Source organism: Cygnus olor, chromosome 4, assembly GCF_009769625.2.
Source record: "Cygnus olor isolate bCygOlo1 chromosome 4, bCygOlo1.pri.v2, whole genome shotgun sequence".
Lineage (NCBI taxonomy): Eukaryota > Metazoa > Chordata > Aves > Anseriformes > Anatidae > Cygnus > Cygnus olor.
In genome coordinates, this window is record NC_049172.1 from 49950771 (window position 1) to 49977824 (window position 27054).

Genomic DNA, 27054 nt, shown 5'->3' on the forward strand with positions numbered 1-27054 from the left:
AAGTGTGATTCCTTTTAATCAATAGAAATAATAAAAATTTTAAAATATTAAGACAAAAGGAGAGTAAGCTTGCACAAGCCTGAGGAGATTTGAGTGTGTAGGTCCTAGGGTGGTATTTTCATAAAGTTTTATATCATTTTATATAACCTGGAGTTTTCCTAAGTTCTTGCATGAACATTAGTGGGAGACCTTAATAGACTTACAGAACATTTACTAGAGCTTTATTAACATGTGTGGTGTTTTAATTAAGATACGGACTACTTGAGGGAGCAACTGAATAGTTCCCTAATGAATTTGTTGCATTAATTTCCTTCAAAAAGCACATCAGAGCTTAACTTAAATTCCTCCTGCAATTAATTTATGTAATTTATTCTAGTAAGCACTGTAGTTTTTCTGTGTAATTGTTCACAGAATTGACAGGTTTAATTTCATGTAACATGAGAGCCTCCAGTACTGAGTTTGCAGTATTTCATTAAAGTTGGTATTACATGTTGTGCTATTGAATTTTGGCAAGAAGGAGGCAATAAAATACTCCTATAAAACAGAAATGTCCAAGTGACAGATATTGAGGCCAAAATTAAAACAAACAAAAAAAGTCTCTCTGAAGGTAGATCCTAAATCCATATTTGATCACAGAGGTAAGCAGCCAGGTTTTTATGAGTGCAGCTTCAGAGTTTAAGATTCAGCAAAGTACTCAGTGATTCTCATGGCTTTTAACCATGCATCAGCAGGAGTGCATGGTGTGCTCACCTTGCAAGCCAAAGAGCAGTTTCAAGCACAGCTTCCAAGACTTGAGGCCAGCAGGCTCTCCATCCATGTTGGCGGCTCTTAGCCCAAGCTATACCTGGCTTTGAAACCTCTCTGCTCTGCCAAAGATGGACCAAATTGGGGGTAGCTGCTGTTGGCCTGAGCTGTAGCATGTTCAGCCTCAAGGATATGGTGCTCCATATCTAACCATGCTGGTGCCATCCCTTCCCAGCTGATGTGCTTCTGCCCCCCTGTGCCAGCAGCACCAACACATGGCTTTCCTAGAGCTCTGCCTCCAGAAAATGAACCCTTTTTAAAATATTTATAATTTTAATCTATTTTTTTTTCTAAGTGCCTGTTTTCTTGGGATTTGAATTCACTGTGCACACTCTTGGAGATGCCAAGGATGGAGGGAGCACAAGGAGGACCCTCTCTATCCCCAGATGAAGAGACATGCCATGCGCTGTGGGGAGGCTGTTACAGACACTGCTGTGTCCCCTCTGGATGCTCTCATCTCGAGGGACGTTGAAAACACCTCTCTTCCTTAATTACGCAAACTAAAATTCTGATTTTTCACGTTCTGCTGGTGTTGCTATTGGGAAATAGCATCACCCTCGCGTACTGGAGCATCCTCCCTTGTCTTCCAGTGTGATGCTCAGTTATTAGCTTCCCACTGAGACCCAGAATTAAGAATAAAGATTCAAATTCATTGCAGAATCCATGAGGAAGAAGCGTGAGAGGAGAACCACACAAATGTCATCCTAGTTTGTGTTGTTATACTTTTTTTTCCCGTTGCAAAAAACAACCATGGTCTGTTTAACTATTTGCATTTGCACCAAATTTTCATAATGATCTTAATGTGTGCATGTATTAAAACTATTATTAAACATATGACTGTGAGTATATGTATACATGGCTTTAGATTTATCTTCTAGAAAAAGAAGGGCCCCATTATTATACTAGCATCTAAAGTCTAAAAATGGAAGATTTTCATTAGTTTAATATCAGTGATATATTTTGAATTCTGACCCTCGAGGAACCCTATATCTCTGTTCTTTGTCTTTCTTTCACTGACAGCAAATTAATTCTACATATCTAGAAAATAGCTGGCATAATGCAATCCTGATGCTGGATTTTATCTTCTTCAAAGAATCGATTTTCTGTTTTAGGACATGCTTCAGTATGTGCTGCTAAAATGGCTTAGCTACTCTGCCAGCTCTCTTCCATGGTTCGCAGGGTTTATATCAGTTTATTTTTGTAAATGGGCTGTGGAGAGAGACTAAGTTAGAGAAAAGACTAAGCTAATACCAGTGACAGCCTTACAGTATAAAACGGGGTAAAGCAATAAACTTTGGGCTTGCCTAAATTTTGGATTTTGGATCTCATGGGGTCACAGTGTCTGTGTCCTCTTCCTAAACTCTGTTCCTTCCAATTTCAGAAATCTGTAGAAAAATGAGTTTGATTCGGTTTCTGGTGTCACCACAGATTGTAGAGAAGAGCAACTCCTTTCTCCCTTTTCCAAGCTTCTTGTGAAAACAGTTTGGTTCTGGTTCTAACAGCTGTGCTGATGTTTAAGCGGTGATGCAAAAGTTGAAAAGAAAGTCAAAAATAAGGGCTGGTAGTCTCGTCGTGCTGGCTGCTTGGGGTGGTGTGACTGTCCTCAAGTTCAGCGCAAGTGGATGGCAGCAGAGCAGAGGCAGTATTGGTGAGATCAGGCCCTGTGTACCACAGCACCAGCTTGTTTTCCTCTTGGGGTATCGTCAAGATGCTTTAAAATCTTTAATCCCACAGTGGCTAAAGGTGATTGTCTTTTTCCTACAGCTGGGCTACTTTAACCCTGGCAGGAAAGCCATGTCCAAGCATTTCATTTAAATGCCTTTTCCCATAGGGCTTGGGATTCAAAGAAATTCATTCATGCTTTCCCAACGCTATTTAACTTTCTGTGATAAAAGCAGTAACAGGAAGAGTTGTTTTAATTAGCACATGAGCTGTGCAGCAGCTAATGTATTCCACCTCCTCATTGCTGGAATAGGAGCATGTTTCTCAGTAGCATTAAGCAGGCAGAGGCGAGGGGTTGTGCTCCAGTCCCCATATGCACACACAGGGGAGGTGTCAATGGGAAGGGATTTGCAGCCGTTTGTCCAAGGCAAGCTGCAGGTGTTCTCCAGGATGGGGAGAAACCAGGGCAGAGCCAGTCCCCTCGCTGTATTAATCATTTTTTAATCAAGCTAGCTCAGCAGGTATGTATACCACAACAAGGTTTCCTTATAACATCACAAGACAAGAATTAGGAGGTAATTATGTATATATATGTGTGTATATATATATATATATGTATATATATATATAACTTTGCTTGGTGGCAAATTTAGTTCTTGGCTGGATTGGCAGAATATGAGCTTTTAGGCTGAAGAGAAGGACTAAATGACAACTTGCCACTTTCTTAAAACCGAAGGTGCATTATAAACATGAATCTTTTCCTCTGATTTTTAAACAGTAAGAATATGTACCAAGTTATGCTAAAGAAATTGCAGGTGCCCATAAAATGAGGCCTTTATAAATGTCTGTATTTGAAAATAAGTGAATGTTAAAGCCAAGAAAATATTTTTACTTTATGTCCTTTGAAAATCAGGCTTGTACAGAAGAAAATCATGGTGACTGACTTGTAAATCTATCTTCTAATTTCAGGCATATTTAGCAGAAGGAGAGAGGGGATCAAAGATAATTAAGTTCCAGCAGGGCTCATGGAAAGGCATGCAGAAGGGCAAGGGAGACCTCCTTTCCTGCTAGGAGAGGGAAAGGCTGCGGTGTCTCTCCAGCCTGCTGGACCTCCGAGTGTGTCTGCACAAACTGTACAGCAGAGCCTGAGCTCCAAACAGCATTTCCCTGGCAATGAGGTTTGAGCAGGCTGCTCTTTGCTGAGACATTGCTCAAGAGCAGATTGGCCCTGTAACAAAACGGGACGCACTGAGCCAGACAAGGGTAGGAGCATCTTAGGGGTTTTCCAGACACAAAAGCAAGACCGTGTCCACTGGAAACTGCCCTTTGGTTCCAGGAGTGGGGAATGACAAGCTGGTTGGAAAGTTCTTGGTAGAAATGCTCTTGTTAAAATAAAGAGAAACAGAGAGAGAGAGGTGATGCCAATAGGAGAAGGAAACAAATATTTCTTGTAATGAGAAAAATAACTGTAGAGCAAAGCAAAAGGCTTTTAAATGGTCCAAGAAGATGAACTATTAATAAGAAAGGAGAAGAGTGTCCAAAGCAAAGCAAACTTGATGTGATTTTTACTTTGCCTGAACTTGCTCCACACGGGGGACTTGCGTTCACTTGCAAAAGCAAACATGCCAGAGGGGGGTTGGCCAAAAGCACTGGCATCTGCTGAAAAAGGGTTGAAAAGAGAACAAAGAAAATGTAACTAAAGTTAAATGGAAGCTGCTTATCTCTAATGTGGCTAAGACAGAGAAAGCTTGTCTCCCGGAGAGAAGAAAAATCTAGTTATGCAACAGTGAGATACAGCTCTTCATTTTATTTTTTAATTTGCAAAATGCTTCATTAACATGAACTATTAAGTAAACCCTGCCTCTGAATCAGGAGCCACCGGTAACTTTCCCGTCCTCTGATGCCCGTGTTTTCCCATGGGTAGGTGAAAAGCACATTGACAATACAAGACCTTCTCTGAATATTTTTGGCCTGTGCTGGTTATAAATATAAACCACGTTTCATGACCTCAGACTTTATTTTTAGGGCTCCTCAGCCTAGGAGGTGCTCAGTTTCACTTTTTTCAGCTGTTGGACACCATTCGCCTACAAATTAACTGGCACGAGACTGCTTGCAGGAGCAACCTCTCTGATTTTGAAATCAGAGCATTTGAAATCAGAGCATTGCTAATGTGACTGCATTTACAGAGTAAATTTACAGAGTTTACAGAGTTTATGAAGTAATGAGCTGCTGAGTGGGGTTTTGTTTTCAGTGCTTTCACAGGCAACATGCAGGCTCCTCTGCAAAATGAAAAACTAGGTTTTTAGTCAATCAGATTATCAGAGCATGCAAATCTTGCGCATACATAATAACAAAAAATGTTTCTATGGGTTATTTTGCACTCATAAAATAATAAAAAAAAAATTCAAGAATCCTGACCAAAAATACACAAGCGTCTGCCTTACAATTACAGCACGGGAGTCACCGAGATTCTCTTCATATTCACTTTGTTGCTTTTTGGGATAGAGTGGCATACATCTGCAGTAGCCTGGCGTGGTGTAGCCCTGCAGACGTGCAGTCACTTGCTTTTGTTGTGCTGCACCAGCGGGGGATCTGACTCGGAGTCTGGCAATGAATAATATTCGGACAAATGAAAGCTCAGCCTCTAATCACCATCTATTAGACCTATGTATAAGTGTGTATGTGTGTATATACAGGTGTTTATAAAACATATTTGCCATACAGAATGCTAAGATATGAAAGGCAATCATTCAGATTAGCTTACTATTAGCACTTCCCAAAAATTGTGCATGACATGCTGCGGACATGCTGTATAATAAGCCACAGAGATTCTAGAATGTAACAAGGTTAAATTAATTTAAAATTTCCTCCCAATTAGCCTTTTCCTACCGCTTATTATCAAAATGCTTGAAAGTTTCTCACTCACTCAGCTCCTTGTTTCCTTATTACCTTAGGCTGTGACTTGGCACAGAACCTGACATCTCAGAAAGCCACGGATGCGGTGGACAACATCTTTAAGTCCCTCAGGGATATTGCGAGAGCTCGAATGCACATGAAACAGTTTAATTCCATACATAACCCAGGCAGCAACACCCACCAGGCAAGTGGATCTTCTTTTCTGTGTGTATGTCGTTTCTCTAGCATACTGTCAAAATTACAGCTTCACAAACATCATTAACTTGGCTGATGTTCTAATCCCATATGGGTTCTGCCCATGTGGAGCATATTTAAGTAGAGGTTTTGTAATTGACTTCATCATCAAGAGCTTCCTCGAGTCCTTCATTCAAATTCAGGCATAGCCGTGGCCATGTCAATAAAGAATTGTCTGATGAAGAAATCTGTGAAAGGCAAGACAAGGTCACAATGGTGCAGGACTAAGACCCATCATAACTGATCCAAGCAGGATGCCTGCATCCAGACAGCAGCTATATTTTCGTGTATTTTCTCTCCCATATCTGTAATTTGTGAATCCCAGTCCCATTTGTGAATAGGTGAAAAATGCAGCTTTTGTTTATAAAAAGTGAACACATGAACTACTATATTACTGTAGGTCATCAGGACTAATTTACAGTGGTTTTATCTCTCCCCATACCCCCTGAGGTGCTTAACTTTTTCAGTTAAAAATAGAGAGTTTTACAGTGGAAAGCACATACGGTGACTTAGAGAGAGCCTGTAAAACTTGATTCCAGCCTTAAGCCAGAAAAAAATCCTTCCAAACTCATAAGTATGCTGCAGACCAGCAAAGGGACGTGGTCCAAATTAAGCATTGCTTTATAACAAGAGGAATCAGGAGTATTGCAAAATGTCGCTGGAAAGCTGAGGTGGAGAAAACCTGTTCCTGAGGTCTCCCAGCACTTATGACCAGTCTGGTGTCTGAAATGGGGAAAATGGTTAAGCATTTAATACAGGTCAGTGTGGGGGCAGTCAGATGATAAGAAAACGCTCTCTAAAAGTTTCTTGAAGTGTAATTAGCACCAGTATGTTCTTTGGATGTAACCCAGGTTGTTTGCTTAGGGCTGAGTGCTGGAACACAGCAAGAGATGCATTAACAGCTTGCAGCCCCAAGTCTGGCAATATAGTGGGTTTAATCATCTTGAATAGGACCAACCCTCTGCTGAGAGCAGTTCAGGAGTTTTAGAGTAGCAGAAATAAGCAGGCAGTACATTTTTTTCTGCCATACATTTCTTTACAGTTGGTCGTTTTTTTTTTTTTTTTTTTTGACTGGCAGATGTTAAAACAGGGGTTGCACACAGCAACTTGGCTCATCTGAAAGTATTGCCTTTGTCATGACCATACACAGTCCCTCCCCTGCACAGTGCTGTGGGAATGGCTTTAGCCTACAGATGCTTTTGTGCTCCAGCTGTTAGGAGCTGGGAAGCCTCCATTTCTTAAGTCTCAAAAAAAGGTTTCTGTACATACGTGGAATTGGGTAGCATCTTAGACTTTGTGTGGTATTGAAGTTTATATTTGTACATAAAATGATGAATGGATGTTTCTGTCATGTTATCAAACCATATAGTGTAGTGACTGTACAAGAGGAGAGTATTTATTTTGCCTGTTATTGTAACTACTGTTCTTCTCCTTCCATCTTGATCTTACATATATGCATTCCTTCCTTTCTTCCTTCCTTCCTTCTTTCTTTCTTTCTTCCTTCCTTCCTTCTTTCTTTCTTTCTTCCTTCCTTCCTTCTTTCTTTCTTTCATTCTCTTTCTTTCTCTCTTTCTTTCTCTCTTTCTTTCTTTCTTTTTCTTTATTTTTCTTTCTTTCTTTCTTTTTCTTTCCTTCCTTCCTTCCTTCCTTGCTTCCTTCCTTCCTTCCTTCCTTCCTTCTCTTTCTTTCTTTCCTTCTCTTTCCTTCCTTCCTTCCTAGCTAAAATTTTGATAGATAAATGTCAAATCATAAAAGATCTTGAAGAATCGTGAAACTGTCAAAGTTAAAAAAAAAAAGGTAAGCGTTTGTGATACCTTTAGTATCTGTGTAGCCAAATCAAATCATTTCGAAGGGGACTAAGTTTTGATGCTGAAACTTCAGACATGCAAAATCATAGCACATTTTTAACATCTTGCCTTTTCAGTACATAGTTATGACTGAAGTCAGATAATATTTATCCTTTAATTTTGTACAGTAAGGCTCTCTGTTTATGGTTTGATCTTTGTTCCAAGTATTTTATTTGTAATGTCTTTCTGTTCCTCATCTATGAAGATATTAAACAGATCTTTATACGTAGGACTTCATGCCTGCATGTATATTTTCAAACAGTTGTTTATTGCATGACGAGATTTGACACAAAACTTGGCATGTTCTACTGAAGGATACTGCAGCTAATGTCTGCTGTAATTTGCTTTGTTGGCTCAATTAAAAATATGCACATGTGTTGGAGGAAGAAATAGATGAGTTGTATAAATCTTTGTTGACAGGATCATATTCAAAAAGTACAAATTTTGTTTCTCACTGTAGACCTTTGGATGAAAAGCATCTCCTAAATTACTTCAGAAAATTTAGTTTCAAGTTGCATAACCAAGTGGCTTGCTTTTTTATTTTCCATCCATTTTTATGTTTATCTTGCACGATGTCTCTTGTAGATATCCTCTCTACAAAATGAATGATGTTACATTTGATTCCCTTAAGAAATCCAGGGATGATGCATACCTGGACTAGTCCCAAAGGAAAACAAACATACTAATTTGAAAGCTGCTAATTTTCTGAGGCTGTTGTGCTTCCTGAAACTATTGTGGTTCCGTTGCAGCTTTGGCAAGGTTATAACAGCAGCAAAACAAAACTCCATCTGCAGACTGAGTAAGGTTGAATTTTCATTAAAGAGTATCTTTCCCAAGTCCTTAACATTCCTATCTTAGAAAGCTTTTCAAGGTGTCAGAATGGTGCAGACCTTGGTAAAGGAATGCAGAATTTTCTGGACTACTAATCCGTATTCAGCACGTGTTTGTGGACCCTCAAAAACATTGCATGGTCAGTGCTCAGTTTGGTCTGAGCTGAAATGGGAGTCCCAGCTCACTTGCTGGGTAAATGTCTGGGTGGCTCCGAAAACCCCACTCCTTTCAATGTGCATCTCCACATAGGATGGGTAACTGGCCTCCAGTTTTTCCAGATGGGTCTGTGGAATGGTATGCGGATGACACTAATATTTGTGGTGTCATCACCCATTAATATTGAATGCCATTTTGCTTGACTCAAATGACTTAATAAATTCTCTCCGTACACCTCTCAACTCTCCTAGTTTTGATGTGATCACCCTCTTCTTTCCTCCTTAAATATACTTTCTTTTCTTACTTCATTGGTCTGTTGTCAGAATACAGACTCCCCCCAAAAGGCTGCCAGGCCCTTTGCTATGTTTTCCTTTTTTAAGGGATAAAAAGCCCTTAAGTGTCTTTCTGGATGCAGATAATCTGTACCTTTACATGCCCCACTCTTCCTGGTCATTAACATCTCTGATATTGGTGGGGTTGTTTGGCCTATTTTTCTTGAGACTTTTGACAGGTGCAGGTATTATGTAGAGTGAGCTGGCTGTAGAAGCTGAAGGACTGATAGGACTCCTTAGTTCTGTACTTCCATAAGGGACAAACAGGTGGGTTGGCCTCTTCACAGCCCTGTTCCATGATGACACGACACCTGTGGGGAGACAGGAGTTGTCAGGGAGCAACCCTTCCTGAACATCCCTATTAAAGTGTTTGTAAAGTCATTCCAAAGAAAATGAGACCTTCTGGATATATGATGGGCAAGAAAGTGTCATCCCTATTACTGTCCCCTCTTGTACTACCCCAAGAAGCACTCAGAGAAACTAGAAGCCTGCCTTCACTCCTTGCCTCCCCTTACTCATCTGATACACACAGGGCAGAGAAAGTGTGGGGCTGTCTTCCCGTCTTTTCAGCGCGATGCTATGCTGCACACCATTTGTTGTCAATGTCACAAACACCATTGCTGCTTCTGTATTTTTTTAAACGTCTGTCAGTGATTTCCTTTCTATAATAAATATTTCTGTTTCCTTTAATGGAAGTAAAAAGTTTAGAAGAGAAACTGCTCTTGCATCAAGTGTAAACAGCTTTACTCACAGTGTGTTGTTCTTTTCGCGCAGGCTTCTTACAAACCACTGCTGAAACAGGTGGTGGAAGAGATCTGTAATCCTGATCGACCTGATCCTGTTGATATTGAGCATATGTCATCAGGCCTCACTGATCTCCTTAAAACTGGATTCAGCATGTTCATGAAGGTAAATAAGGCTACCCAAGCTCATCTGTATGATTTTCCCAAGCATCATATAGCCGTAGCTGACTTTATGCGTTTGCTTTTGTTCTGAGTTAAGTCCTTACAGAGGGGCTGGGAACAGCTTGAGGCACCACATGCAGGTACAGAATAAATGGGTGTTACCGCCTGAAGAATGGAGCAGACTGGACACGTAAATAAGGGTGATACTAGACACCTAAATAAGGATAATATGTCTGGGAGGAGTCAATGGGGCTTCAACAACGGGATGTCCAACCTCACGTAGCTTTTGGAGCTCTTCAGAGACATCCGCAAGCAAACTGGTAAGCCAGTGACAGTTTATATAACCACTGTGGATTACCAAAAGGCATTCCACAAGGCATCTCATCAAGGAATTTTATGGACAATAGTAAGAATAAACAGTCAGGTCTCACAGGGGAAGAAGACTGTCCAAGGAGCTCCTTATTCTGTACTTGTTCTGTAACTTGAGAAGGTTCAACTTGCAGTGGGGAGGAAGGAAGGCTGATAGGTCAGAAAGTCCAGAGAGGCTGTAGATTCTCCATCTTTATAATTTTCAAAGCTTGGTTGGCTGTACAAAGCCCTGAGCAACATGATACAATTTTGAAGCTTGCCCTGCTTCGGGCAGGGAGCTGGACTAGATGAGCTGCAAAGATTGTTTCCAACCTCAGTTGTACTGTGATTCTATAATTGAAAAGAGAAACAAGAAAAACATTTCCCTATTGTGTAAATGCCTGCTAGGCCTTTCATGCATCTAAAGACAGGTGACAGAAGTAATTTTTATTTTTGTGATGGTACTATTCTAGAACCCATTATCAAGGTAATGTAATTTTTCTGTTATTACAGGGCAAGCTAGTCTTGAAGACAATATCAGATAGGTCTAAATACAGTGCCTGTTTTCAGAAACCTGTGCCTACTGCTGAAAAGGATTTTCAAAGTGTACTTAGCAGGGTTACTAAATAGAAATTCTCAGCTCTTCAGAGCTTATGATAAAGCCCTGAGACAAAAGAGGATAGCTATAGAAATAGTGACCCAGTGTTGTTTCTATTCATCTATCAGTATTGAAAAAAATCATGCTGCTGCTCCAAAAATAGGAGAAGAAACAGATGTTCTGCCATCAAATAGACTAAACAAGCTGGTGCACACACCAGTGATTTTTTAAACGATTGGGTTTATGTACCAGTAACTCTCACAATTTTATTTTTTTAAGCAAGAACATAGCTTGTCCTTTTTTTGACCAAAAAAAAAAAAAGGCAAGAAGCAAACTCCGTAAAGTTTAGATATATCTAAATATTTATATGGAGACATTGACAGCTTTGGTTAGTTGGCTCGTTTCATGTCCTAATCACAGAGTTCCCTGCTGGACCATTGGTTGAAGTACTAACATAGATGAAAGGAGCAGAGCTTGCAGAAGGCGAGGATTAACCAAAATCTGAACAGGTGGGGGAGTACAGGGAAACAGTGGGAGAGGATCAGTCAGCATGACCGCCAGCGTCTCTATTTCTGTTAACTGCATGATGTCAGAAGAGGAAGAGGAGGAGGAGGAAGCCTTGTGGAGGTTCGCAGAGAGCTTCCCACAAGCCAGAGCAGAGTACATGAAAAAAATGCAACATGTATTCCTGAAAATTTAGCAAGTGCTTGGGGGGTGGGTGTACTCTTTAAGATGATTTTTCTGCAGGAAAAGGTTGACTTTTCTATACAGATTGAGGTGTAGACAAGCTGACAACTCCAGCTCTCTTCCCTCTCTCTTTCTGGTAATATGGTACAAATACTGGATGCCGTTGTGATGTGCATCTGCCTGTATCTGCCAGAACAAGGGTTTTGTACCAATGGTCGCATGACCCAGGCAGGTGTCCACTGCAACAGATTTGAGCTCAAAGTTCAGGCATCCTCCATCTTTTCCCCTCTCTCCTCTCTTCCCAGGTTCGTTTGCCAGATGACAAGTTCTTTGGTCTTTATGATTCACATCAGTGTTTCCTGCTGGTCTTCCCGTGCTTATAACTTGTTTTTGTTGTGCCAGTTTAGACATTTCTGTTTACTTTTAGAGTCTTTCAGCAACACACAGTACCTCAAGTACCTGCATCTCTGCTAGTAAGAAAAATACTTATTAAATGTTGTAAGGAATATATAACAGATGACCAAGTGAACCTCATGTTGGATGAATATTTCATGGACATCATCACTTACCTCACAAATGTGTCTGTCCTCGTTCATTTAGCTAGTAGTTTGGCTTGTTGACAAGTGCTCGATTACTACACGAATGAGTTTCTGACCAGCCTGTATTTCTGACACGAGAGGAACTACTCCACTTACTGCACCATCAGCACTGTAATTATTTAATGAGCTTCCTTACATTTATATTTCTTCCTCAATGAATGAATATAAATGCCAACTCAAATAAAGATGCCTTGGTAAGCATTTTTCCTTCTTCCTTCGGGCTCCTTTGCTCCGATGTAATGGGGTTGTTCCCGACAGGCGATGCACTGGCCTCTTCTCTGCTGTGCCAGTAATGCAAGCAGCCCTTACACCAGCACACCTTTCCTCCTGACCTGCCTGCTCAATAATGTGTAAAAGGTTTTACAAACCTTCTCCCGTGGTGATTACAGAGTGTGGGAGAGCAAAGCCAGCAGCGCGGCATCAGCAGTTGACCAAGTTTTGAGTGTATCTCTTTATACATCCTCATCACAGGTAGAGGCTTTCAGGGTTTTGCTCTTTTCTTACTTAGTCATTCTCATCGCCTGAGATAATGGCAGCAATTTTTTTTAATGCATGGCTTTTTGAACTGAAAGTGCATTTCACTTGGGGATTTTTGCAAAATTCAGATTTTACAGTAAATGAGATTCAGAGGCCTCAGAAATGTCCAGGAACAAACTAGCTTTAGAAGGACTGCAGAAGGTGCGTGTTGCTTTTGTTGCAGTCCATTCCAGCTCTTCTTCTGTATCACAGAAGTGAGTTGTGTTTAGCTACACAGAGCCAGTTCCTTCAGAAGAGAGCCTTGGGTGGTTGTATTATCAAACAAAAAAATCTTGGCAGAAACTTACATTCTTAACACAGCCAAATATTTTGTACCCAAAGTATTGTCCTCCTTCAAAACACTTGTGCATAGCATAACAAAATTACAGATTCCAAAACCCTTTTCACTGCAATTTTAATTTAATTTAGAGTTTGCATGCCTAATAGTATTTTTAATATGCATTTCTGGAATTTGTGGTTTGAACTTTGGTCTTCTGAAAAATAATAAGTTTTATATAGGCACCATGTGTTTGGATCTCGGTTTATTTTGACTGTAGGAAATGATTTGTCAAGACATTTTCTCTTAGTATTGCCATGAAAGCTTGTGTTTTTTCATTAATGTACTTATGCTGGGTGTCCTTTCAGTGTGTCCAGCGTTATACATGTTTGCTTATGACAAGTTTGTTGTCACCAGGGAAGTTACTAAGAAAGAGAGGCTTTGTTTAATAGCAAGCTCCTGAAGTTCAAGCTCTTCACGTAAGTCTTGGATTTTTCAGGATCTTCATGAAATGGAGTGGAGCAGTTTGCTCTGGCAACAGTGTTAAGAAGAACAAAGAGCCATGAAAAGGAATAGAGCTAGAATAAAGCTAGTAATTTATGTCTTATCTTGAAGTGCCATAGCAGAGGATTTTGTTCTGTCAACTTCTATCTTCACTGTCTGTGAGCAGTTATTTCTTTAGCCGTGTGTCACTGCTTACAGCAATTAGGGCATGAAATACTCTAATATTTCAGCAAGTAATCGTTCTACCTGACCTGTTTTATAAGCAGATATTTAGGACTTATTTAACCTCCTCATGGTATCTGTAATAACAGTAGACTTCTTTTCTCTTGAGATTGACAGTATGTTATATGCAGATAGTAGTAATCTCATGGGAAAGTAATTAAAGAGTCTTCGTAAGGTCTGGTATATTGATTTAATTGGTCTGTTGGTGTAATTGGACAACTGCTCAATATAGCACAACAACTGCAGGACACCTTGCTGCATATCAGTACATATGCCGCTTGTGACATCAGTTGAATGAAGATGGCTGGCAAAGTGGGTGCAATTAAGAGAATAAACACCCAGTACACAAATAATCAGCTCACTGATACATTTATCTGAAGTTTTTTTGGACTGGTTTTAAACTCCCGAGGAGTTCAAGAGCTCGCTGCCTGGGGAGCAGCATTTAACAGGGAGCACAGTGTCATCAAAGGCCTGGAGAGGGAGAGTGTGCAATCCCCCCATGCTTGCTTCAAAGGGAAAAGTCTCCTCTGAAGGTTTTCAGTCAGGAAGCATGACAGAGATGCAGGACAAAAAATTGCCCAGAGACTATAGGGCAGCCACAACAGGGCTCAGAAGAGCCATTCCCCGAGGAGCTGGAGCCACAGGGATCAAAGGTAGCTGCCACGGTGGTGAAAGCAAAGGATCTGCGCTCTGCCCCAGCAGGGCTGATTGCCACTTCCATTCCGTCAATGAATGCTGCCGAAAACCTACGCGTTTGGAAGGGGAGGGGGCGGAGAGTCTAAAAAAGAGCAAATCAAACTGTTCTCACTGTCACTTTTCAGAGCCAAACATTTTGAGTGTTTCATACTCAAAGGCATGCGGTGTTGTAACGAGAGCAGTTGCCCGGGCTCCGTTGACATCCCATCCAGAGGCTCAGCGAGGAGCAGAGCAAGGCTCTATCAGGGTAGTGTGTTTATACAGGAAAGAAAGAGTGCTAGGAAACAGCAAAGTCGTCAAACTTTGAGAAGTGGTTAAGAGGCAACTGATGTAAAGCAACACATTCACATTTAAAATTAAAATTTGGCTTTATGAAGTCTTAACGGCTGAAATGAATGTTTGTGCCATTTTAATGAAAATTACGAAGAAATGAAACAAGTATTTTGTTTGAGCTGAAGTTTCTCCAAATGAGTTACAACCCAATCATGAAAGTAATGAAAACTTTGAAGTGAAACAAGCTAGAAACTGATTTTATGCTATAATGAACATGACTTATTTTCCTTGGATGAATTGTAAAGGATTATTCACTGGACTGGTGAAAACACATTATTTATGATTCTTTCCATTACTGACATAAGGAAGGGATTCTTGTGCAATCAGGCTGGACTCCTTGCTTCTACCAGGTAGTAATTTACCCCCAATTCCTTAAAGCCTTGTATCTGTGTGCAAACTGTGCACCTACGCAAATACTCTCCTCCCACACTGGGAAAGGAAGGAAAGAAATGAAGAAGGGGTGGAGGGAGAAGCCCTCAGGCCTCGTGAGAAACTCCTCTAGATTTCAGTGGAAGACTCATATCCATGGAAATGGTTCATTATTTTTTAACTGGTCATCATTCCCATTGATTTCCCAGTCAGCTGCTATGGAAACCAGCATTCCATGAATATTTCTTTCTGAACTTCCTCATTAGTCTTCCTCCGGCAGCTCTAAGAGCCCGATCACTGCTGAGGTGGACCGAGCAACTACAAATAATGCTTTCTTTCATTTTACAGGTGAATCGCCCTCACCCTGGGGATCATCCTCTCCTGATCATCTTTATGGTTGGTGGAGTGACAGTCTCCGAGGTCAAAATGGTGAAGGATCTGGTAGCCACACGCAAACCTGGTACCCAGGTAGAAACAGCTCAAAGTGTTCCTATCTGAACAAAGATTAAGGAAATTCATGAGATAATGTTGGCAATAGCACTGGTACCATACCTAGACCAAGCCACAGCCGCAGATACAGGAATGGCGTTAGGATTTTGCGGTAAAACATCTGTAAGCAACAAGTGTTCAAGGTCCAGGGATCTGTTTTTTTGCATGTTAAAGTCACCACTGAAAGTTTAAACTCAGGCTGGAGACTTCTAAACAGACTGGCAATCTTCTGAAAGAGCTTTTTCATGTCTCAAAAGATTCATATATTGTAATTCTTCATAAACAGAAACATTTGCTGTATAAAAGGCTACAGGCTCTCTGGCAGCGTGTCTACAGGGCACAGTGCAGGGATGCTCAGAAGGAACCTGCCAGGGGCCTGCTTACCATCTAATGACTTGTCAGTGGTGATCCTCCAGACAAGTTAATTAGCATTGCAGAGGAGCAAGATAAATTAGCCTGGCTAGAGCAGTAGTGGTCAGGGTTGTGTACCTCTGAGTGTTGAACATACCACCACTCAACTACACCATGGAGCAGTTAGGGCTATCTTTATAAGCCATCTCAGGCAGAGTCAGAAGGTGTTGTGAATGGAGGCTTAAAGTGAAAAGGTGCTGGATTTAAGGGTCTACGCATCAAAATGTGTAGCCTCTATCAGAATGAGAAAAATAAAATAGTTTAAGCACAGGAGTTAGGGCAGAATTGTCCAGCAAACTGTGCCTCTGAACCTTCACAAGACTTTGTCTCTCATTCCTCCATACCAATAAGTGACTTGACCCTTTCCTCTGAAATCTTAACAAACAGGATCGATATCTGAATACACCCAACACTGAACCTCAGGCCATTTTCCTTCTGTTTCACTTTGGAGAGTAAAATGCCATCTGCCTTCTACAATCAGGTGCATAGGTGCAGCACCTTTGAGCATGCCCATCCTTCTCAGTATCCCTGCTATTGCTTATGCAGTTGGTTTTTTTCCTGCCTCCCCTCCATGCCCTCTGTCTCTTATTGTCCACTTTTAGAGGCAGACAGATGTCGCCATTAGCTGTGAAACAGACTTCAGTTCCTAACAGGAGGTGCTGCCTTGAACAGCACCTACACTAGATGCCTTGGGTGGCCTGAAGCAGGTGATGTGGAGAAAGCCCTACATGTCTGCTGCTCTTGGATGTGCTGCTGGATGCCTGGAGGGAGGATGGCTCCTGTGGTGAAGCTTCAATAGCATCTATGCATCTGGTCTTTGCCTTTCCCACTCTGTCATATCAATGGAGTAGGTAGGGAGAGGAGGAGGATGGATGGGCTCCAGCGGTGCCTTAGATGTTAAAAATCACTGTTAATTGGGGAGGAGTGTGTAAAAGAGCAGTCAGTATCTGCTGAGCAGTGCAGATACAGAGTAATCCAAAAACTGCAGAGAGGTGCAAGGAGTGCTGCATATCCAGCTGCATCATAAACACCAGTCTAGTTTCCAAGATGGCTTGTAAACATCTTGTATGCAATTCCTATGGAATGAAACTTTGATTAGTGAGAGATTAGCAAAACAGAGCGAACCAAATGCTGCACAGCCCCTGGGTTAGACATGTGCTTCCCATGTTTCAGTTGTCTTTGCAAGGCGGTCTCAACCAGTATTTCGCAAGACTGAGTACAGTTTTTCATGATGTTTTTTTCATCTGATAACACATTTCTTCCCATTTAGCCTATTGCTAATCTCCTCAAAAGAGTGAATAAAATTCTTTCCCCCCTTGAACGGGGACTGAGTTGTGACACACTGATGGACAAGTTAATCCACACCCTAAATGCATTAATATACCCTGAAAGATAAGCGCAGGGTTAACAAGCTGGTGGAGAACTATGCAGCAAGACTTTTGAGGAGCCTTCTGGACGGAATTGAGGCTTGACAGTGGTGACATGGGATCTGGTGTTGCTTTGCTTTGGCTTAACCCTGGTGACAGGTCACTCTCTGAGGCAGATTCCTAAAGAATTTCAGGCTTTTACTGCATCGTGCCCTTTGTCCAAATGTGTTATGTTAGAGGTGAAAGGACTTCAGGGGACAGCCAGGAGGAGGAAGAAAAAGAAGAAAAGAAACAGTTGTGGAAGTCTCTCGTATAGAAAAGTTTATGAGTTTGCTGGATTTACCTGGATTTCTGCACTACAGCTGTGAATGTGTGCCACCTGTTTGGGATTATTCTCTTTTCAAAAAGCCAGGCATTTGTCTAACTTGAGCCAGCATTTAACAGAGCTTTATTGTGGCGTTCAGGCAATCAGCTTCAGACATCAGGGCAAGGGGGGAGCATTGGCCTCACAACTCTGTTCCATTCAGACAAAGCACTGACATTTATACTAATTATTGGCTCCGGGAGAAATGGAGAGACGTGTGGGTACAAAAATAAAGAACTGAGCAAAGTAACAGAAAAACTGGCAGGAGGCACTGGTTACTTCAGCAGTTCTTTGGAGTTGAGGCAAATGACATTTAAATGTGGAGTAGGAGACACGTTTCCATCCAGAGAACTGTTCTGCATCTGAATATGAATGACAAATTTATTTCTCATGAAGAAGCACAAAAGAAAATAGCACTTTCTATGCATCATTTGTTTGTGGATGGCACTGAATAGCCTCCCTAGCCTACTGAGAAGTATCCTACCCTAAAAGGAAAAGCTTACCTTTCCCCTCCACCCTTTAATCAAGAGAGTGAAAAAGGGGAAAGAGCATGATGTTTTACCCTCCTTCCTCCCAACATGCACAAGCATGTATGCTTGTGGCTGAGGCACGCAGATAAATCCGTGGAGATTCACCATCAGATGTTAACTGCAGCCTTCCCTCTGCTTATGGGAGCTGCCCATTGCAGGGCAGGGGGTCAGGCCATGATTTCCTGGCTCCTCTATCTTGGCTGTCAGCAGGGGGGTATCCCTTCACATAAAGCATCAAGGACAGGCATGTTGTACTGAACAAGAAGGTCTGCAAAGGAAACACGCTGTCCTGAAGAGACCTGCCTGGAGAAGAGACAAAAATTTCGTATCTGGGCAATTGGGACCTCAAGAGGAAATTGTATTTATCTGGCCATGGCTATTGTTGATGTTTGGCTTGTAGACACACAAAAACTTGGGTAATGTGTCCCCTCGTGTTTTTCAGAATTATACTGCATTATTACAAGATGAGCACACACTGTGCTACACTCTGATGTGTGCACAAAATAAGCAAGGCAGCGTCAGCCTTTGGCACCCACAAATTACAGAGACAGCTTTTCAGCCATTGTAAGAAGAAGAGATAATCAGTGTCAGTTTGCTGCAGGTTGTGTGGGAGGATAAGGGAAGGGGAGAAGTGAGGGGGAGTCTATCATCAGTGCAGATGAGATCTGTAGTAATCTAACTCCAGATTCCTTACATCATTTGAAGTGAAAAGATGAAACAAAGAAAAACAAGAAGTTGAAATGTGGTACTACCAAATTCTAAACTGCACTTGTGTTCCAATTCTTTCTTTCAAATCCCCTGCTATGTTACGCTGTATAGACTACACATTTGGGCCGTATGATGAAGAGCACAAATGATTTGATAATGACTACAGGAGACAGGCACGCACATAGTTAAGGTTGGTGATGCCTGTGCTTCCTGTCCTTGGATTTGCACTGAAGAAGCAAATTCATTTTCAAGTGAGCTAGTAATATAAACCTGCTCCCATGTCCCTACCCACTAGCCATTAGTCCTGATCCTGCAAATGCCACTGAATTGGGGCTAAGAGCTGTGTCCTTTGACCCTGAGTTAATTCCAAGAGCGTACATGCTCCCTCCTTGCTTGATAGCTCTGCCCTGCAGAGAAGCCTTCACACTAGGCACCTGCATATTGGTTTTCACTCAGGAGAAACAGCTAAGGCGTGCGTCTACCAACATGTGTTGTAGTGAGTGACAGTTTCACTCGTCAGACCCATCTCGGATTAGTAACTCAACCAAACAAAAGCAATAGTATCCCAACAGCGTCCGAGGTTGAGCGTTGGTTCAGAAGAGCGTGTCTTGCCCACAGGGACGTTTCTGAACACGGTCTGTAGGTCCCCCAGTAGCCGCAGCAGGCCAGCAGCACTTCTGTAGTGCTTGCCTTACCTTAAACAGAAGAAACAGCTGCCACCCAAAACGGCCTGTTGGCAAAACCCCATGCTACAGGAGAGGAAACTGCTGGCTGATCATCTGGTGCCTCACAGCAAACACAATGGCAGTCACAACAAATCGCTGGGTAGGCTGCGGGTAGAAATGACTCAAAGCACACATTCATTAAGAGTACAATGCCACCAGTCATTATGCTCCGTAAGTGATTTAACTGCAGTTATTAGCAGACGGCTTCATTGGGCAAGCTGCATTGCCCTGTCAGTAAACACCAGGAACACACAGCGGGCCTAGCGCTGCGTAACGCCAACAGTTCATACTCACATCTCATTAGTGCTGCGATCAGTCCCCTTAATTCTGACTTCTTGTTTCTTTTCACCCTTCTTCCAGGTACTTGTGCTCTCCACAGCACTCCTGACACCGCTCGATGCTGTCGAGCTGTTGTTCACCACAGACCATCCCCAGCCTGACACCGATATCTGACGGGGGAGGATTTGTGGAGAAGAGGAGCGACTGCCTTGGCTGGAAGCATCGAATCCCTGGTCTGTCACTGTTCCCAATAGCCTTCCAAAAAACAACATGGCCCCTGATGCAGTATCTGGCTGCAAGGGAACCTGTGCAGCTCCCAGGGGGCTCTTAAAAATAGTCCATTTGTCCAGTGAGTAACTCCCCACTCCTTAAGGATCACACAGTGTGGTGCTGAATCATCCCCCACCACTCTGCCCAGGCGAGGATGATTGCTTGTAATAATTCCCTAGAAAAGGAGCAACTGAGGACCAGATGGGGCTGAATGTGCCCTCCCTGAGCAGTACTTTTCCCTGCAGGTAATCCTGATGGTTTTGTGGGAGTTGCTTCTGGTGGTAAGTGCTGCTGAGGGAGGAAAAGGCCAGTAAATCCACCTCTCTGTCATGCCTGCCTTGCAAAAGATGTGTGCCTTATACAGCACGAACAGCCTCTGCTCTTATTTTGTCCAGAGAGAGGCCATGGAGCGCAGCCCCAGTTTAGCCAGCAGAGCAGCTCCCAGTCAGGTGATGCTCTCCCAGCCAAACTGGTAGAAACAGAGCAAGAGAGCAGCAGAACAGAGGGATGAGTTACACAGCTGCTTCCCTCGCAGATTCCCATTTCCTGCTCTAGTTTACCCACCCACAGTCCTAGGAGAAAAGACTGGTTCTGATGGCACACTGCTCTGTAGTTTAACACAGGAGGACATATGGGCTGTGACGGATTGATGTTAACCCTGGAAGAATCTTCCTCTCACATTCATTTAAAAAATAAATTTAAAAAAGTGCATTCCCATTTTCAGGAGGCCACAGGGACAGATTCTTGAGCTGGATTTCTGAACGGCGTGATTAGAGAATAGATTTTATTTTTCATTTATGATCATGGAAGAGCTGCTATCAAATTCAGTTATGTAATTTTTCTTCACAAAAATTTGATACAAACTAGGATTAAAAAAGCATCAGCCAGCAGAGATGGTGATTGTGTATAGCACAACAACTTCCAAGTTGCGACACAAAATGGTGGAGCTACGAAGCCACATCCTCTTGGTTCATCTGAGGGACACTAAGGCTACAGCTTGCACTAAGAATGAGAATGTAAAATCCTATGTGAAGTTTCACTCTAACATTGCATTCTTTCTGATGCCAAAAGAGTAGATTAAATAGGAAGTAGCTTTTTAACCTTTGTTCAGTAGCTAGCTTAAGTTCTCTAAAATGTTTATAATGATCTTCAGAAAAGGCTGCATTTTGACTTAAATTCACTTTTGAGTGACTAGTAGAAAACAAAGGACCAATTATAAAGCATGGACAATGTTGCCTCTATGAAAGAAATTTATAAGAATGGCTATAGAATGGAACTTTGTGCTATAAAAAATTAGAAATATTGTGCGGTTGCAATGTTAAAAGCTCAAGACATATTATGAACAGAGCAACTCAAAAGCAAACAGCCTGTCTCTGTTTCTTTTCTCTTTCCTTCTATACCATTTAATCTTAGAAGACAGATGTTTTGTAAATTATGTAATCAATAAAGCAATGCTCTTACAGTGCATAAGCTCATTCCTTATCTCTTTCCCTCCTAGAACACAAGGCTATGCATGCCAGGACTGCATACTCATGCAACTCCTTTTTTTTTCTGCACTATTTGATTGCCCCCAAGAACCAAAACCTTCTGCCTTTGGAGGTGTTCTGAAGGGGCTTCCATACTCTGGCAAGTTCGGGCACTCGCACCTCTGAGCTGCCGCTGCTTTCCTGAGATAATGGAGGCTGGCATTTGTGGTCTTCTCTCCCTCACTGGTCTTTCACAAGATGCTTTCAGGTCTCTGACTTGGCCATCAGGAAATGCTCTATCAGGTACTGGGAGGCTGAATTTAAGCAGACTGTGGTGCTCTTGCACATCCTATGGGTCAAGCAGCTCCTCTGGCTGAGGCAGTGAATGGTTTTCCCTTTGGAGGGATCTTCTCAGCCAGTGGAGCCACAGCCGTGGCGATGGGTGCTGGGACGCAGCCACCGTCTCGTACTCAGTAGCTGAGAGCTGAAAGCAGATGGTCACAAAAAGCCTGCTCTTCTTCTAGACCTCTGGAGTGGGGTCTTTTCAGTGGCCCCCATGTGATAATTAGCTCCTTATTTGTAGAAAACAGCAGTGGTAGCTATACACAGCACATGCTGGGGAAGAGGCCAGGGTGATGAGTGGTCTCCTACCAGCCACACGTGAGCAGGAGCAGCACAGAAGAGACTTTGCTTGGGCAGGTGCAAGCCCACAGCAAGGAGTGCCTAAGCCCTCTGCATGTGACACTGAGCTGTATTCATCAGGTATGGAGCAGCGAAAACACAACGCCACCCTTGGCACACGGGACTCCTACAGGAATAAGCAAAACAGTATTTGTTTATAAGCTCAGACCGGCTGGGCAAGCTGTTGTGTTCGCAATTCAAGTCTTAGGTTACTTGAGGGTGGTAGCTCATGTCAAAAAGCTCACCACCAGCAGGACCTCACCAGTGTTTTCTTACACCAATTATTACAGCTGTGTGCTAACCATGGGGGAGCCAGTGTGGCAGCCATGCTAGTCACAGCACAAACATCCTCCTCCAGGAGAGCTCACAGTAAAACCACTTTAAACATTAAAAAAAGGTTGAAGGCTTACAGTAATTTGATTAAATTCTTCATTGTCATACTAACCTCTATACAATGCTGTTGTTTTCTGCCTTTTTTTTTTTTGTTTGTTTTAAAGAAACTGGAAGTTCCTTAAAACACTGTTTAGCCAGATGCTGACCTACCTCGCATCATTATTTTCTCACCAGTTTTTTTTCACAAGGTGATATGAAGGATCCAATTTTAATTTGAAGAGTCTCCACCTTTTTTCAGTTCCTCTCCTAAAAGAATTTCATAGAAGGAAGTTGTAAAACAGTTGGGAGAGCTCCCCCCTGCAGATTATGCTAATAAAGCAACAGTGTAGGCAGCAAAGGCCTTCTTACAGTTTCTGCAACTTATGTTAACTACCCTGAGAAAACAATTACCACACCTCAACACTTCACTGACTACTATTAACTGTTTCTCACAAACAGGAAGAACGCACAAGAAAACATGCAATTCAAAAATTTAATGTTGAAACAGGCAGTAAGAATGAGAAGTCCACTCCCTATGAGGAGTAACTGTACACAAAATAAATAAGTTACAGTTTAAACAAAAGCACAACTGGCTTTTTAAAGTGCATGTGTGTAAGGCCTTTAGCCTGTGAACTCCATTGGCTCAACCTAAGGAAAAAAGTCAGCCACATGTGTTTAAGGATGAACAGGGACTGGCTCAGCTCTGAGCACACTACCAGCTTTCATTGCCTCAGGCCAGCCGTGTTTCACATGGAGCCCAATCACAGCCGGGTTCTTTCTCTGCCTCGCATACACCAGACAGAGAGAGAAGAGAAGTGTCTGACATTGGCAGCTATAGTGGACTATCACTCCAACTCCAGGCTCATTCCTCAAAAGCTCTGTATCGGATCATTTAGTCTGGACAGTATTTTTCTGGACAGCAAAAACCTACCTTACTGTTATTTGGTATGTTTACACCCTGCGCACAATGGTTTTGCATACAAAGTCTGGTCAAGTTGTCAGCAATAACATAACTAGTGAAAAATAAAAAGGACCCTTTGTTTACAGTCTTGATACCTAGTTATGTCCACTTATTTTACACTTATTTTTACAGAACAGTTTTATGCTTACTTGTTTTGAAATACAAGGGAAATAAACAGATCTACTGTGCGATAAAATTAAACAGATACATCATGCTGTCCTTCATCCAAGTGAAAACACAATAAGACTCGAGTGGTTACTTCTGAACAGTGAACTGCAGTTCAGGGTGTTGCCCTGCTCAAGTACAAGTTGAGAGAGTTAACAGCTAAAAGGTTGTCTCTGCACAAACATCAAGCCAGATCTGCCCCATTGGAGAAAAGGCAAGCTGAAAGCGTATTTCATATGCCGGAGAGTTCTATTTCCAAATGAAAATACTTGTTCTACAAGTCACATCCTAGAACTGTTGGAAGAGGGTTTATTGGATTTTTTTGGTCGTTACTCTTTTCCAATCTGCCACTGTTCATTTCAACAGCTCTTTGCAGAATGCCACCTCACCCATCCTTCTCTCACAATGCCTTGGACCCTAGACATGCCAGCATTAAACACCCCAGGTCTCAAACTCGGGAGCAGCGTTGGGGAGACCAACGCCTCCGCTTGGCTCTGCTGTCACACAGAAGTGACAGTCCTCACTTTGGCAGACAGAGCTTGCTTAAACCTTCTCTTCAGATCCTGCATGTTGGGTGATTTTGGCCGTGGAATAAGAGAGGTTCTCCTTCTCTCGGGAGTGCTGGTGGTTTGCTGCTTGCTGACTTCTCTGCAGAGGACATGGAAGGCATTGAAGACATCGTTGTAGTTTTCACTGACAGATACTTCGTAGAAAGTACAGCCCAGCATGTTGGCCAGCTGAAGTCCATGCTGAGGCTCCACCTCTTTAACATGCAGGAGATCAGCTTTGTTTGCTACGATGACAACGGGGACGGTGTTGCCTGGGTGCAGCTGTCGAACGTGATGGTAAAGGTGACTGAGTAGTTCATAGCTCTTATAATCTGTGATGGAGAAGACGATCACCAGGGCATCTGCCCAGCGAATGCATCGGTTCAACTGCTCATTACAATCCAGACTGTGCTCGTGGATCTGAAAAATGAGTGGTCTCAAATTAGAGAGTTGAAGTAGCAAAAGACTGAAGGAACCTGTCTTTACGAGTCTGTAAAGCTAAACAGCATTTTACAGTTTCAGACACACATATCTGCATTTCACATTGTAAGTACAAACTTAATCTGAGCGTAGTGAATAAATACATATGTTGATTCAGCTGTAAAAAGCTGGAATTTAACACTGGAGTTTGCTACACTCAAATGGAAAATTGACCTGAGTAGTTCTGCATGCAGAGAAAGACTTTGTAGTTCCACAGAATGGGAAATTAACTGGCTAGACAGTAAGTCTGGGGAAGCGAAGATATGAGCTGGAAGCATTTAGACCTGGAGTGTTGCCCAGTTCAGAAAGGCAAGAATCCAGCATTACTCAGGTCTATACATTCAAAACTTCAACTTGTAACATCCTAATGAGTACAGCCCCAACATATCTGACTTAACTTTCTATCATACAGATTTATGAATATTGTTGGGCAGTAGTCATGACTTTTTTTTCTACGTATGTACCATAATTTTTCCGTCTAATGTTCCTAATATACAGGAACAAGACACTTAAGTAATTCAGCCACTCCAAAGTAATGGGCCTCCAATGTACAAATGATTCACCGAAACAGCAAGCTGTTTTTTGCTACCAGTATACTACAGGCACCAACACATCTGGCTTGGCCGGTTAAAAGCCAAGTTGCGAGCTCTCCCTCCCACACTGACATGGACAGCAAAGTATTTTCCAGGAAGACCAAACAAGATGTTGCACACAGAGGGATGTGTGCCCACAGACAGCTGCTCTGGTGACCCGCGTTGCTGTGCCTAACTCACCTGAACTCCTGGGGTGTCCTGCACTTGAATCGCCAACATCTCTCCATCTATCTGGATGTGCCTGCTGTAGAGATTACCTGGCAAGAACACCAACAGGTTCACAAAGACAGTCACAAACACAACAGGCAAGTGCTGCTTTTGCTGCCCGTTAGTCACATAGGGAGGGACGGAGCCCTATTTATGAAGGGAGGGACCAAGGTTAGGACTTTTTTTCCCCCCTCCATTGTAATTATGTTACTAGGAGCCTGGGGTTCATGATTATTTATGGTATTACTAGCAGCCTGGGATTTAACCCATCCTCATTTTGAAGCGTGGCATTTAGCATTGCGCAACTTGCAGCTTAGTCACCCCTCATGGGCTGCCTTAACTTCCTAAAGGTAAAGGCTCGCAGAAAGCTGTGTGCTCTCAGCACTGCTGCCCTTCTGAGACTTCTCCTGAGGGTTATTTACAGCTTTCCCAGCTGGGCAGATTTGGTGGGTTTCTCGGGCTTATTTGCCCAAGCATGTCCCCCCAGGTGACCTCCCCAGCTCCCACATCACACTGCCACAAGCCCAGCATCCCCCCCATGAACCCGGCGCCGCACAAAGCGGATCAAGCAGCAGCTCAGCACCACATTTCCGACACAAGAACCCGGCAGCGGGGCGCCCACCTGCGTTCCTCTCGTAGTCCCCGATGAAGCGCCGCGTCAGGAACCGCACCACGAGCGCTGCGGGCAGGCACAGACAGGCGTTAGCCGCGCTCCCCTTCCTTCCTCCCCTTCCCCCTCCTCCTCCTCCTCCTCCTCCTCTTTCCCCCCCTCACCTGTCTTGCCCACGCCGCTGCCCCCCACCACGGCGATCTTGACGAGGCGAGGCCGCGCGGCGGGGCCGTCCCCGCCGGGCGCGGCGCACTCGGCGATGGTGCACATGCCCTGCGTCAGGCGCATCGCGCACCCCGCGCAGTCCCCGCGCAGTCCCCGCGCAGCGCAGCCCCGCGCCCCGCCGCCGGCCCCGCTTTTCCCGGCCCACGCCGGCCCCGCCCCAGCCCGGCCCCGGCCCCTCGCTGCCGGCGGCCACTCACAGGGAACCGCCGGCCCCCCTGGAGCCGTCCCTCCTTCTCCTGGGCACGCCCCTCGCTGTGAGGAGGGAGGCTGGGGAGGGAGGCTGCGAGGGTGCCCGCCGCCGCCGGCAGCAGCCCGACAAGTGTTTCTGAGGGGCTCAGCCTCGCCGTCCTCCCAGGCTGACGTAAAATGGCGACGTCTCGGGCTCCTTTCGGGTTATCTCCCTGTCAGGGTGTGTGAAGCCCCCTGCCACCCAGGGTGAAATACCACCCCGGCAGGAGCTGGCAGACACCAGCTGGGGCGGCTGCTGAGAGATGAGGCCTCCAGGGAGAGCGCTTCAGCTGGGCCAGCTCAGTTCAGCTGCAAGGCACAGAAATAGTAGGGGAAAAAAAGCAATTAAAGTATGTATATGGCAGTGGTTAAAGAAACAACAGAAGACGATAGTGAAGATGGAAAAATATAAGTGAGAGGTGGATGGGAAACAGAGTGGTGCCAGCCTGGAAGCAGGGAGTGGTTGACCACCTGAAATACTTACTGGCCTTAGAGAGGGTCCAGAGCAACAAAATGGAGCAATAAAACCTGTCCACGTG

General features: G+C 43.3%; 2 protein-coding genes across 2 annotated transcripts in view; one reads left to right on the top strand and one right to left on the bottom strand.

Annotated features, from left to right (window-relative positions):
- The window catches only part of SCFD2 (sec1 family domain containing 2), a 194904-nt gene extending 173460 nt beyond the window's left edge, over positions 1-21444 (top strand). Inside the window, 4 exon segments of the mRNA XM_040555829.1 lie at positions 5421-5566; positions 9557-9691; positions 15185-15304; positions 19791-21444. Of these exon segments, the coding sequence (XP_040411763.1) occupies positions 5421-5566; positions 9557-9691; positions 15185-15304; positions 19791-19883 (494 nt within the window). The 3' untranslated portion in view covers positions 19884-21444.
- A 1533-nt stretch (positions 21445-22977) lies between these two features.
- RASL11B (RAS like family 11 member B) lies at positions 22978-26436 on the bottom strand. The gene is made up of 4 exons (XM_040555841.1): positions 26227-26436; positions 26075-26131; positions 25426-25502; positions 22978-24592 (listed from the first exon to the last, which is right to left on the bottom strand). The coding sequence occupies exons 1-4, from the start codon at positions 26348-26350 to the stop codon at positions 24125-24127; spliced, it is 726 nt and encodes a 241-aa protein (XP_040411775.1). The 5' UTR covers positions 26351-26436; the 3' UTR covers positions 22978-24124.
- Positions 26437-27054: the final 618 nt, after the last annotated feature.